Genomic DNA, 14,512 nt, shown 5'->3' with positions numbered 1-14,512 from the left:
AATCATTAGACTCTGGCATGGAGGACTGAAAAATTGCAAATGTCACTCCACTCTTTAAGAAAGGAGGAAGGCAGCAGAAAGGAAATTATAGACCAGTTAGGCTAACCTCAGTGGTTGGGAAAATGTTAGAGTCAATTGTTAAGGATGAAATGTTGGAGTACTTGGTGACACAAGACAAGGTAGTACAAAGTCAGCATGGCTTTCATCAGGGAAAATCCTGCCTGACGAACGTGTTAGAATTCTTTGAGGAGATTACAAATAGGATAAATAAAGTGGATGCAGTGTAAGTTGTATATTTGGACCTTCAGAAGGCTTTGACGAGGTGTACACATGAAGCTGCTTACTGAGTTAAGAGCCCATGGTATTACAGGAAAGTTACTAACATGGTTAGAGCATTTGTTGATTGGTAGGAGGCAGCAAGTGGGAATAAAAGGATCCTTTTCTGGTTGGTTACCAGTGACTAGTGGTGTTCCGCAGGGGCCGGTGTTGGGACCACTTCTTTTTATGCTGTATAGAAATGATTTAGATGATGGAATAGATGACTTTGTTGCCAAGTTTGCAGATGATACAAAGATTGGTGGACGGGCAGGTAGTGTTGAGGAAACGACACTACCTGAGGTAGGATGCAGGACATAGACAGATTAGGAGAATGGGCAAGAAAGTGGCAAATGAAATACAATGTTGGAAAATGCATGGTCATGCACTTTGGTAGTAGAAATAAATGTGTGGACTATTTTCTGAAAGGAGAGAAAATCCAGGAATCTGAGATGCAGAGGGACTTGGGAATCCTTGTAAAGAACACCCTGAAGGTTAACTTGCAGGTTGAGTCAGTGGTGAGGAAGGCAAATGCCATGTTAACATTTATTTAAAGAGGTCCAGAATACAAGAGCAGGGATGTGATGCTGAGGCTTTTTAAGGCACTGGTGAGGCCTCACTTAGAGTATTGCGAACAGTTTTGGGTCCCTCATCTTAGAAAAGATGTGCTGGCATCGGAGATGGTCCAGAGGAGGTTCAAAAGAATGTTTCTAGGAATGAAGGTATTATCACACAAGGAACGTTTGATGGCTCTGGGTCTATACTCCCTGGAATTCAGAAGGATGAGGGGGAATCTCATTGAAACCTTTCGAATGTTGAAAGGGAAGGCCTAGATAGAGTAGATGTGGAAAGGATGTTTCCCATGGTGGGAGAGTCCAGGACAAGACAGCACAGCCTCAGAATAGAGGGGCACCCTTTCAAAACAGAGATGCAGAGAAATTTCTTTAGCCAAAGGATGGTGAATTTGTGGAATTTGTTGCCACATGCAGCTGGGGAGGTCAGGTCATTCTTTGTTCTTAAGGCAGAGAATGATAGGTTCTTGATTGGACATGGCATCAAAGGTTATTGGGAGAAGGCCAGGGACTGGGTTTGAAGACAGAAAAACGGATCAGCCATGATTGAATGGCAGGGCAGACTTGATGGGCCAGATGGCCTAATTATGCTCCTATGTCTTATGGTATTATGGTCTAAAGCGGTTCCCCAATTCCTGTCAGGTCTCACCAAAGTAGATGAGCATCAGATACAATAGATGATCCCAACCGATTCACAGGTGATGTGTTGCCTCACCAGGAAGGGGCCCTGAATGGAGTTGAGTGGGGAGATGAACGGACAGCTGTAACATTTCTGTATAACTGTTTCCTCAGACATATTTAGTTTCTTGACATCCTCCTCCCGTGGCTCCAACTTCCAGAGTCTCCCCACTCTCGGGCCTTCCCCTGAATCCCCCATTCAGCTGACTGCTGCTGTGTCGAGTTCCAGCTCCAGGTTCTGTTCTTACTTATCAGGAGGAACATGTTTGTTATAGCTTCCCAATTGAGTTGTTTCACAACCATTGAAATCTGCAGCAGAGCTCTCTCCACACCTGGGCTTCCCTTTTCCACTGCAAAGAGGTCAAGTGCACTGCAAAGAGTGCAAATGTGCTTGCCAAATTGCAAACTCTCACTTCTCCCTTTAGTGCTGTCAAAACTGATAGGACAAAATTGCAGCCTGCAGGATGAATTTCAGTGTATTATGGGTTCAGAAGCAAAAGAGGTAGCAAATGCAGCACAAAAAGTGTTATACCTCAATGCACAGAGTATAAGAAATAAGGTGGATAATCTTGTTGCACTATTACAGATTGTCAGGTATAATGTTATGGCCATCACTGAATTGTGGCTGAAAGATGGTTGAAGTTGGGAATTGAATGTCTAAGGTTACATGTAGTATCAGATGGATAGGAAGGTTGGCAGAGGGTGTGGCAAGGCTCTGCTGGTAAAGAGTGACGTCAAATCAGTAGAAAGATGTGACATAAGATTGGAAGATGTTGAATCCTTATGGGTTGAGTTAAGAAACTGCAAGGGTAAAATGACCCTGATGGCAGTTATGTACAGGCCTCCCAACAATAGCTGGGATGTGGACTACAGATTACAACTGGAAATAGAAAAGGAGTGTCAAGAGGGCAATGATAGTCATGGGAGATTTCGACATGTAGATCGATCGGGAAAATCAGGTTGGTAATGGATCTCAATAGACAGTGAGTTGTTGAATGCCTTTGAGATGGCTTTTTAGAGCAGTTTGTCGTTGAGCCTGCTAGGAGATGAGCTGTACTGGATTGGGTGTTATGTAATGAACTGGAGGCAATTAGGGAGCTTAAGATAAAGGAAACAGGAGTTAGTGATCACAATAGGACTGAGTTCAACTTGAAATTTGATAGGGAGGAAGTAAAGTCTGATGCAGCAGTATTTCAGTGGAGTAAAGGAAATTACAGTGGCATGAGGGAGGAGTGGCCAAAATAAATTGGAAGGAGATGCTGTCAGGGATGATAGCAGAGCAACTATGGCGTGAGTTTCTGGAAAAATGCAGGATGTGTGTATTCCAAAAACAAAGAAATACTCGAATGGCAAAATAGTACATCTCTGGCTGACAAGGGAAGTCAAAGCAAAAGAGAAGGCATACAACAAAGCAAAAATTAATGGCAAGATAGAGGATTGGGAAGCTTTTAAAACCCTACAGAGAGCAACTAAAAGAATCATTTGGAGGGAAAAGATAAAATATGAAAGCAAACTAGCAAACAGTATCAAAGTGGATAGTAAAAGCTTTTTCAAGTGTGTGAAAGAAAGAGAGAAGAGAGTGTATACATGGAAGTTTTTCTGGTTGGCAATTTGGGGTGCGTGGTGTGCTGCAGGGGTTGGTGCTAGGGCCAGAACTGTTCACGATATACATTAATGATCTGGAAGAGGGGACCAAGTGTAGTGTGTCTAAGTTTGCTGATGACACTAAATTGAGTGGAAAAGCAAAATTGTGCAGAGGATACTGAAAATCTGCAGAGAGACATCGATAGGTTAAGTGAGTGGGCAAGGGTCTGGCAGATGGAGTACAATGCTGGTAAATGCGAGGTCATCCACTTTGGAAGGAAAAAGAGAGAATGCCCTCTCTTTTCCTTTGACTTCCCTTTCAATTATTTAAATGGTAAAAGATTGCAGCATGCTGCTGTGCAGAAGGATTTGGGAGTGCTTGTGCATGAATCACAAAAGGATGGTTAATAAAAGGAAGGCAGACAATCAAGAAGGCGAATGGAATGTTGGCCTTCATTACTCAAGGGATTGAATTTCAGAGCAGGGAGGTTATGTTGCAACTGTATATGGTACTGGTGAGGTCACACCTGGAGTTCTGTGTGCAGCTTTGATCTCCTTACTTGAGGAAGGATATACTGGCTTTGTAGGCAGTGCAGAGGAGGTTCACCAGATTGATTCCAGATATGAGGGGTTAGACTATGAGGAAAGACTGAGTTGTCTGGACTGTACTTGCTGGATGAGAGGAGATCATATAGAAATGTATAAAATTATATAAAACATATAAGAAAGGGGTAGATAAAATAGAGACAAGTAAGTTTTTTCCACTGGTAGGTGAGACTAGAACCAGGGGACATAGCCTTAAGATTCAGAGAAGTAAATTTAGGATGGAGATGAGGAGGATCTGCTTTTCCAAAAGAGTCGCAAATCTGTAGAATTCTCTGCCCAATGAACAAGTGGAGGCTACCTCAGTAAATATATTTAAGGCAAGGTTGGATAGATTTATGCATAGTAAGGGAATTAAGGATAATGGGGAAAAGGCAGGTAGTTGGAGATGAGTCCATAGTCAGATCAGCCATGATCGTATTGAATGGTGGAGCAGGCTCGATGGGCCAGATGGCCTAGGCCTGCTCCCATTTCTTATGTTGTTATGTTATATGAAAAGAATTTATTCTTAAGGAATATCCATGCTGCACAGATGTGTGTCAATATAAACAGAGTAAATGCTTTCTCAAATAAAAACAATGGGTGCTATGGGAAGTGAAGAGGATGTTCATTCTGAAAGCTGAAATGAGAGAAATCGGAATCAGGTTTAATATTACTGACATATGTGTGAAATTTGTTGTTTTGCAGATGCAGTACATTATAATAATACAAATCTATAATTTATAATTTGTAGTATCTATAAAAAATAAACAAACAGTACGAAAAGAGAAAAAATAATAATGATGAAATGTTCATGCGTTCATTGTCCATTTAGAAATCCAACGATGGAAAGAGAAAAGCTCTTTCTGAAACGTTGAGTGTGTGTCTTTAGGCTCCTGTACCTCCTCCTTGATGGTAGTAATGAGAAGAGAGCACCCCCGGGTGATGGGGGGTCCTTAATGATGCTTGCTGCCTTTTTGAGGCTTTGCCTTTGGAAGGTGTCCTTGATACCAGGGAGGCAAGTGCTCATGGTGGAGCTGGCTGAGTTTACAACTTTCTGCAGACTTTTCTGATCCTGTGCAATGGCCCCTCCATACAATGATGGAGTTTTGGTGACACACCAAATCTCCTCAAACTCCTGATGAAATATAGCTGCTGTCATTCCTTCTTTGTAAATGTTGGGTCCAGGATAGACCCACAAAGACGTTGACACCCAGGAACTTGACACTGCTCACGCTTTCCACTGCCAATCTCTCAATGAGGACTGGTGTGTGTTTTCTTGACTTCCCTTTCCTTAAGTCCACAATCAATTCCCTGGTCATACTGATGTTGAGTGCAAGATTGTTGTTGTGATACCAGTGAACTAGCTGATCTATCTTGATCCTCTATTTCTCCTTGCCACCATCTGAAACTCTGCCAACAATAATATAAATTCATCATTGAATTTATAAAAGGCATTTAAGCTGTGCCTGGCCGCACTGTCTTGGGTGTATAGAGAGAAGAGCAGTGTTAGCCCACATCCCTGAATGGTGCCCGTATTGACTGTTAGCAAGAAGGGGATATCATTTCTGATCTACACTGACTGTGGTCTCCCAGTGAGGAAGTCACGGATCCAGTTGCAGAGGGAGGTACAGAGGCCCAGGTTTTGGAGCTTGTTGATTAGAACTGGGAATATGGCTGTGTTGAATGCTGAGCCATTATTGATAAACGGCAACCTGACATAAGTATTGCTATTGTAAAGACTGAGTGGAGAACCAGTGAGACTGCATCTGCCGTAGACCTATTGTGGTGATAGGTAAATTGCAGTGGGTGCAGCTCTTAGCTTAGGCTGGAGTCGATTCTGGCCATGATTCAGTAGATGTGAGTGTAACTGGGTGAAAGTTGTTGAGGCAGCTCACCCTGCTCTTCTTGAAAACTGGTAGGATTGTTGCCCTTTTGAAGTAGGTGGGAATCTCCGATTGCAGCAGTGAGAGATTGAAGATGCCCTTGAACACTCCTGTCAGTTGGTTGGCACAGGTTTTTAATGCCCTACCAGGTACACCATCAGGGCTTGGTGACTTATGAGGGTTAACCCTCTTGAAAGGTGTTCTGATGTGGGCTCTGAGACAGAAGTTGCAGGGTCACAAGATGCCACAGAGAACTGTGCAGGCTTTATTCTCTCTTTGAAACTGTGCATAAAAGGGGTAGAGCTCATCTGGCAGTGAAGCACCACAACTATTCATGATGTTAGGTTTCACTTTGCAGGAAGTAATGGCCTGCAAACCCTGCCAAAGCTGACGTGCGTCCAATTCTATCAATCAGAAATTTTTTTTGCTTTTAAAATAGCCTTCTATAGGTTGTACCTGGACTTTTTGTATAGTTCTGGATCTAGAATGCCACAGATATAGCCCTGAGCAGACTACGAATCTCATGGTTCATCCACAGCTTTTGGTTTGTGTATGTCTTGTATGTCCTCAAAGGACACACAGGTCTTGATGAAGTCAGTGACAATTGCGACGTATTCATTCAGATTAGAAGATGAATCTCTGAATATTTTCCAGTCCTCTGAGTGAAAGCAGTCCTGTAAGTGCTCCTCCACCTTTTTGGTCCTCACCACTGAGGCTGTGGTCTTTAGTCTCTGCCCGTGAGCTGGGAGTAGAAATACAGCCAGGTGATCGGAGTTTTCAAAGTGTGGTTGTGGGATGACATGGTAAGCACGCTTGATGGTAGTGTATCAGTGGTCCAGTGTGTTGGCTCCTCTGGTTCCACAGGTGAGATGTTGGTGGTAGTTGTTCAAAGACTTTTTCAAGCTGGCCTGGTTGAAAACTCCTGTAACGATAGGGAAGGCAACTGGGTGTGCTGTTTTGTGCCTGCTGATTGCAATGCTCAGCTCTTCCAGTGCCTGCCTGAGGTGGAATGTACAATGCTACCAGGCTGATGGCTGAAAACTCCTTTGGCAGGTAAAATGCACACACTTGACCATTAGATGTTTTAGGTTGGGTGAGCGGAATTGAGATAGAACCGCCATGTCTGTGCACCATGATGAGTTATTCATAAAGTATACTCCACCTCCTCTAACCTAAAAGACTGAGCCATCTTTTGCATAGAGACTTATGCATAGAGTTGGGGATGATGTATTAGCATGGATAGAGCATTGGTTAACTAATAGAAAGCAGAGAGTTTGGATACATGGGTGTTACTCTGGTTGGCAATCTGTGGTGAGTGGTGTGCCACAGGGGTCAGTGCTGGGCCCACAACTGTTCATGATATACATAATGATCCGGAAGAGGGGACCAAGTGTAGTGTATTTAAGTTTGCTGATGACACTAAATTGAGTTTAAAAGCAAATTGTGCAGAAGATACAAAGAGTCTGCAGAGAGATATAGATAGGTTAAGTAAGTGGGCAAGGGTCTAGCAGATGGAGCAAAATATTGGTAACTGAGAGGTCGTCCACCTTTGAAGGAAAACTGAAAGAGCAGATTATTATTTAAATGGTAAAAAATTGCAGTGTGCTGCTGTGCGGAGAGACCCAGGAGAGCCTGTGCATGAATCGCAAAAGGTTAGTTTGCAGATTCATCAAGCTATCAAGAAGGTAAAAAGAACGTTAGCCTTCATTGCTAAAGGGATTGAATTTAAAAGCAAAGAGGTTATGTTGCAACTCTACAGGGTACTGGTGAGGTCACACCCGGAGTACTGCGTACAGTTCTGGTCTCCTTACTTGAGGAAGGATATACTGGCTTTGGAGGCGGTGCAGGGGAGGTTCACCAGGTTGATTCCAGAGATGCGGGGTTTAACCTTTGAGGAGAGATTGAGCCACCTGGGACTGTACTTGCTAGAATTCAGAAGTATAAGAGGAGATCTTATTGAAACATATAAAAGTATGAAAGGGATAGATTAGAGAGGGGGGGAAATTGTTTCCACTGATAGATGAGACTAGAAATAAGAGGACATAGCCTCAAGATTTGGGGGAGTAGATTTAGGACGATGGTGAGAAGGAACTGCTTTTCCCAGAGAGTGGTGAATCTGTGGAATTATCTTCCCAATGAAGCAGTGGAGACTACCCCAGTAAATATATTTAAGACAGGGTTGGATAGATTTATGCATAGCAGGGGAATTAAGGGTTATGGGGAAAAGGCAGGTAGGTGGAGATGAGTCTATGGCCAGATCAGTTATGATCTTATGGAATGGCAGAGTAGGCACGACAGGCCGCATGGCCGACTCCTGCTCCTACCTCTTATGTTCTGTCCTGCCTTTGCAGAGAATGGTAAAGCCATTAGGCTGCAGCACTGCGTCCACTATGGTGGATGGGAGTTATGTTTTCGTGAAGCAAAGTGTATAGCAGACCCTAATGTTCCTCTGGTACTGCAATCTTGTTCTGAGGTCTTCAGTTTTATTTTCTGGAGAACATACATTTGTGAGGAGGATAGTCAGGATTGGGGGTCTAAGACCTCTGCGTTTCAGTCGTATCTGCACACCAGCTCTCCTTTGATGCTTCCTTCTTCTTAAGTGGTAAGTGCACTCACACCCTTAGAGTGCAGTCTGGGATCTGTTGATTTGGAATATCTATAGATTTTTTAAAACGTCTTAATGTGATGTTGCCTACTGAATATCCATTGGTATGACTGTGGACGTCAGTCTTCATTGGGAATATCTGATGATTCCCATCATGCAAGAAAGTTGACACATATCGGCACCATCTCACATCTGGGTATGGTTTATTTAGTCTTATGGCAATGGCAAAAATAGCAGGGAATGGTATTTTAGGGTGGTTGGGTAGTGGAGCGTGATTGTGGAGTGGAAAGACTAAGAGCAGGATCAGGGGAAATGCACGAAGACCTCATGGTAAGGGGAATCTCAGTCAGCCGAAATGCAGGAGTGAAAGGCAGGTGTGGTCAACTCAATCAGTGCAACTGGATTAAATCAGCAACATTAGCAACTCAGCTATACTGTTAAGAAACTTGTTATTTTTATCCCTGAGAAAAGAAAGGTATGTTGGAAGGGCTATAAAATACAAGTTGGCATCACCAACGATTGAGCCAATAACACTGGAAAATAGAATAGATATTACAGAAAGCAAGGTTGGTAGCAATAAAATCAGGATAGCTGTAAGAATTGTTGGGCTTAAAATAAATGTTCCTCTTATGTCCCTGACCTGTGGAATTTTTTCTAGTGTTTTGTAACTATATTCAATTATGACCTTTAACGTGCTTGAGGGAAGTAGTGAGATGGAGGCCTGAGTGGGACAGGAATGAACAATGTTCCATGCAGCATGGAAAAAGGCAGATTTAGTTAGGATCCATTTGTGCTTTTATAACGGTACCTATTATTTGCTGAAGTCAAAGGAGAAGTTGTTCAGTCTGAGAACTACTATAAGACAGGCTGGGAAGGGTGGTGCTGCATGGGAACTCTTTGGATCTCTACAAGGAAGAAGCTGAGTGATGGAAGCTCTGGAGACTGAATGTAAATGATGGTAAGAATATAAATGGGGCAAGGAAATTGGAATCTATTGACAAAATGGAGGGCAAATGGAAAAGTAATGGATTGGATTAAAAGGGAATTGAAAAAGGCAGAGCAAATGGGATTGAAACAGAGCAAGCTCCACAGACGAGTTTATCCTTGGCACACACTTCATGGATCATGTTTAGGATTAGAATAGACTGTGGAGTATGCAAGGAAACATCTCTATAAATGAGATCAGCCACAGTTTGGAAAAAGATGCTTGATGTTTAATGGTGCAATTGTGATCCATAGGGAGATAGGAAGAGGAGCTAGAAAGATTCTAGACTCCATAAGATAGAGGTCTTTTTTTTTCCAAATAGCAGCAGTGGCACCCTTGTCAACAGGTTTTGTGTTAACTTGTAGGTTGGATTTCAGAGAAAGGAGTGCTGCAAATTCAGAGGAAGCGGGGTGGAGGAAGTTAGCAGTTCAGCACAGGGATCATTCCCTAAAGAGCACATTACTTAACTGCCTAGTCCCTCCAACAAGCCCATCCCTTCCCACCTATGTTCTTGTACTGATACAGAAGATGCAACATTTGTTCTTCAGTGCTTTGAATATCTACCTTCTTATGTCCTGAACACCACATCCATGCAAAACAATGATCTTGTAACATTTCTTTTATTGAAGTTCACACTAATGAAAGGAAAGTGGGGAGGTCAAATGTAAATACTTCTGAGACACCTCCACCACATGCCTAATCTCAAACTTTCAATAGCCTGACACTTTAATTTTTTTTACTCTATATTTATTTTGCTCTCTAACGTCAGTCTTCCAAACATCCAATAAAGCATGGCGTAAGCTCTCAACTTACAAATTTTCAGATCCAGCACTAAATTCCACTATTTCAGATCATAATCACTATGCCTACATTTTCCAAGAACCAACTGTAATTGTCATTTCCCATATGCACATCCACACCCCACTTTGGCCCAAAGTTTGATTTTAATCTGTAATAAAAGCAGAAAAACATGGCAGGCAATGTCCAAGAACACAGAAGCTGAGTCACTGTTATATCTGATGATCTTTCATCAGAACTATTCTATTTTGCCAGTGTCCAGGTAGTCCCAACCTTTTTCAAGCCACAGACTCCCACCATTAACCGAGAAGTCCATGGACCCCAGGATGGGAAACCCTGCCTTAGGCTATTATCACTTCTGCACGTTATTCTCTCAGATTTTGTTCCTGCATCCCCTTCCCAGTTCCTGGATGCTACTTGCTCCAATCTATTATATTTTTTTCTACCTGACATGAAAAATTAACCCCTTTTTTCCTCTTCCCTGACCTCCTGAATATTTCCAGCTTTCACAGAGCAACGTTATAGAATAAGCATTTGCCTATCAGCTTAGCACGGGGTGGCATGATTAGTACAGAGTGATTAGCACAACACTTTACAGTATAGGCAGCCTGGGTTCAATTCCTGCCGCTGCCTGTAAGGAGTTTGTATGTTCTCCCTGTGACTGTGTGGGTTTCCTCCAGGTGCTCCGGTTTCCTCCCACATTCCAAAAATGTACCCGATGGTAGGTTAATTAGTCATTGTAAATTGTCCCATGCTTAGGTGAGGAGTAGATTGGGGGATCGCTGGGCTGTGCAGCTCGATCAGCCGGAAGGTCCCACTCTGTCAATTAATTAATTAAGTTCAGCAGTTCCTGACAATTTATCTGTGTGAGTACACCTTCAAAGGCCAACGGACTTACTTATGGGAATTCCTGATTTATTCCTTTAAGGGGACTTTAAAGAATTTAATAAAATTTGTTATCTCTGTATCCACTTTGCCTCAGTGTAGCAGTTAATTCTTTCTCTATCACACAAATATTCGTGATAATTTTATCAGTTTCCAAACTTTAAGGATAGTCTCTAAAAAATCACAACAGCTTTGGTTTTAAACTGTTTGCAAAGTCCATTTTGAAGAAAAGCAGATTTTTTTGAGAGTAAAGTAAGTACCTCTGTGATTTTCATCCGCAGACGATGGTTATCAGTCTGAAATCCCTCAAGTCGAGAGGTATTTGCCTGGTTTACGCTTGTTACAGAAGTGGATGTTTTTGAATCTTCTTTCTTCTGATTCTGGGTGAACTGAAATCGCCTGTTTTGCGTGGCCGCGTCTGGGTTTGTTTTTAACGTAATCAGCTGCAGGAAGAAAATCAGGAAGGAAAGGTTTAAAACAATATGTCAAATTATTATTGTAAAATATTGTGGATATTCAGGTGTACTGTAGTTTTGTAATCCCAGAAAACTGCCCAGGACCCAATAACCCCAGGTTTATGGTTAGTAGCAAAATTTCTGCAAGTTCAGCTCAGGGTGGTTTTGTTTTGGAAGGTTATCCAGTGGAGGAATGCATCTGTTGGTTAGGGTAAGCTGGCAGAGACACCGAACATTTAACTTTGGGAATCATCGTGATTTATTTTTGGGTTGGTTCAGGTACAACTAAGTGTTACTGCAATAGGAGAGAAACTTGGAAACAATTACTCATCTCATTGCAACATACTGTAGAAAATAGTGAAGAAGAACATAAGTATAAATATTCTGAAGCATCAACAATTAAAGAGTTGATGCACTCGATGACTGAAGAGAGTTACGGATTGAGGCCAGAGATGGATGTCACATCTTCATCTACTGGGTTTTCAGAATCAATGCAACCAATATTTAAAAACACTTGTGACTTAAACGAGTTTACTCAGTATATGTCAATGCCTGTAATGTGCATTCTGAGAAGTTTAAATGAAGCAGAAACACTTTTTACAGCTCTGTGTTTCCACACACTCTGCATGCTACTTCAGTGAACCACATGAGGGATTGTAACACCATTGTGGAAGCATAGAATATAGAGTTAACACAACATTATTTATACCTGCAAGGTCAAGTTCTGCAAATAATGTGAAGTGTTTCTAACTCCTCCGCAGACTTTTCCACAAGGAAATGTAAAATTTTATTGACGAGCTCTGCATTCATCAAAGTAGGTGTATATTATTTTCCTCAATACCTCCACTCGAGGAGGAGTTACTGATGCACTTGTCTTCATGCTGTCCAGCATTCACAAACAGGTGAGGCTCTGCCACTGAATGTTCAGCTTAAACTTATAACTGGGGGCATTAGAAAACTACTTGAGCACAATATGAAATTATGAGAGCATATGTATGACATTAACTTACTGCAATTTCTTATTCCACATACCTTTGGCACAAACACCAGGCACAGAGTGATGGTGCTGCAGAAAATGATGACCAGAGCAACAATACAGAACTGGACATTTGGCTGGTCTCGAGTTAGGAAGGAAACTGCAGCTCCTATAATGCACATGATTCCCACATTATACACACTCATACCAATGTACTTGCTGTCATTTAGGGCAGGGATGCTCACATTCCGAGTTTCCCAAGCAAGAAAACATCCAAACAACTGAAAATGGAAGGCAAATCAAATTTTAATTCAGTATTAATGTAAACTTCAGAAATTACAGATTGCATTATTATTAGACATATGCTTAATACATTAATTTAACAGCGAATTTAGTTTAAACAGATGGATGCTCAATTGAAAAACAAAGCATTATTTTTGAATGGGTTAAATGAAATCCTATAATAACCATGAACACAGAAGAAAAATATTGAATGACAGAGAATTAAGTAGCAAAGAAAATAAGAAATAGGAACAGGGCAGTTGGCCCCTCAAGATATTCCTGCCATTCAGTAAGATAATGGGTGATACAATCTCGGTTTCAACACCACTTTTCTCTTCTCTTGCTATTCTTTATTGATTCCTTTATTGTTTAAATTTTCTATCGACTCCATCTTGAATGTATTCAATCACATTTGAAACACTCCGAAACACTTTGAATCTAGGAACTGCAGAGGAGTAAATTGTCCTCAGTTCTAGCTGAAACAAGCGACAACTTATTCTGGATTTACACACCTGGCTTTACATCAGCCCAATAAACATTCTTTGTGCTAACCAAAAATGCAAGCAGACCCTTCCTCTAATGTGACCATACCTCTATGTGGTACTCCATGTATGTTCTCTCCAGTGTCCGGTAAAATTTCAAAACATTCCATAAGACCGTAAGATATAGGAGCAAAGTTATGCCAGTTCATCATGGCTGATCCATTTTTCCTCTCAGCCCCAATCTCCTGCCTTCTGCCTGTATCCTTTCATGCCCTGACCAATCAAGAATCTATCAACCTCTGCCTTAAATATACATTAAGACTTGGCCTCCACAGCTGCCTGGGGCAAATAATTTGACTAATTCATTACTCTCTGGCTAAAGAAATTTCTCCTCATCTCCATTCTAAAATGATACCCCTCTATTCTGAGGCTACATCTTTTGGTCCTAGACTCTCTCTCCGTAGGAAACATCCTCTCCACATCCACTCTATCAAGGCCTCTCACTATTCGACTTGTTCAGTTTGGTCACTCCCTCATTCTTCTAAATTCCAGTGAATACAGGCCCAAAGCCATCATTCCCTTGTTTTATACTCTGTTTCTCAGCCAACATTCCATTAGATTCCCCAATTATACTTGAAAGTCAACTTTTTGTTTCATGTTTTTAAACCCCCTAATCCCTTTGTACATCTTGTAGTCTCATTAATTTCCTTAGACATTCTTCCTTCTGAACTTGATTATCCCATATTTCCCCTCATTATACCCCACCAAACAACCTACTCAACCTATCTGCAGACTGTGTCATTTTCACAACTTGCCAATCCTGCTCATTTTGTTCTGTTGATTCCAATTGTTATGCTTTGAACTTTAAGATGTTCATCTCATTTATAATGATGAATTAATGCAATTCCTTAAAATTTATTATAGAGCAGGCATAGTGAATGGAGGAAGCATTCTATATCTGTGTATAATGTATAACAATGGAGGAATATGGCAGTTCTGTGATATAATATAAATCTATGGACTAAGTAATTACTCTGGCATTCTGCTCTCTGTCACTCCATTGCCTCACTCCTGACTGAGCAGAATGGAGTGGCAAGAAGGGGAGAGAAGGGAAAGGAAGACAGGTTGGAAGGGGGAGAGAAGAGAAAGGAAGGCAGGTTGGAAGGGGGAGAGAAGGGAAAGGGAAGACAGTCTGGAAGGGGGAGAGAAGGGAAAGGAAGACAGTTTGGAAGGGGGAGAGAAGGGAAAGGAAGACAGTTTGGAAGGTGGAGAGAAGGGAAAGGGAAGACAGTTTGGAAGGGGGAGAGAAGGGAAAGGGAAGACAAGTTGGAAGGGGGAGAGAAGGGAAAGGAAGACAGTTTGGAAGGGGGAGAGAAGGGAAAGGAAGACAGTTTGGAAGGGGGAGAGAAGGGAAAGGGAAGACAAGT

The 14,512-nt window shown here is 41.8% G+C and overlaps 1 protein-coding gene across 1 annotated transcript in view; it reads right to left on the bottom strand.

Moving 5' to 3' along the window:
• The window catches only part of gabbr2 (gamma-aminobutyric acid (GABA) B receptor, 2), a 973,371-nt gene that overhangs the window by 31,079 nt on the left and 927,780 nt on the right, over nucleotides 1-14,512 (bottom strand). The window contains exons 15-16 of the mRNA XM_059972542.1: nucleotides 12,378-12,602; nucleotides 11,151-11,333 (exon numbers count right to left, since the gene is read on the bottom strand). Coding sequence (XP_059828525.1) covers nucleotides 11,151-11,333; nucleotides 12,378-12,602 — 408 coding nt within the window. The remainder of the gene's footprint in view (nucleotides 1-11,150; nucleotides 11,334-12,377; nucleotides 12,603-14,512) is intronic.

Source organism: Hypanus sabinus, chromosome 6 (assembly GCF_030144855.1).
Source record: "Hypanus sabinus isolate sHypSab1 chromosome 6, sHypSab1.hap1, whole genome shotgun sequence".
NCBI lineage: Eukaryota > Metazoa > Chordata > Chondrichthyes > Myliobatiformes > Dasyatidae > Hypanus > Hypanus sabinus.
This window is presented reverse-complemented; position numbering and strand designations above follow the sequence as displayed.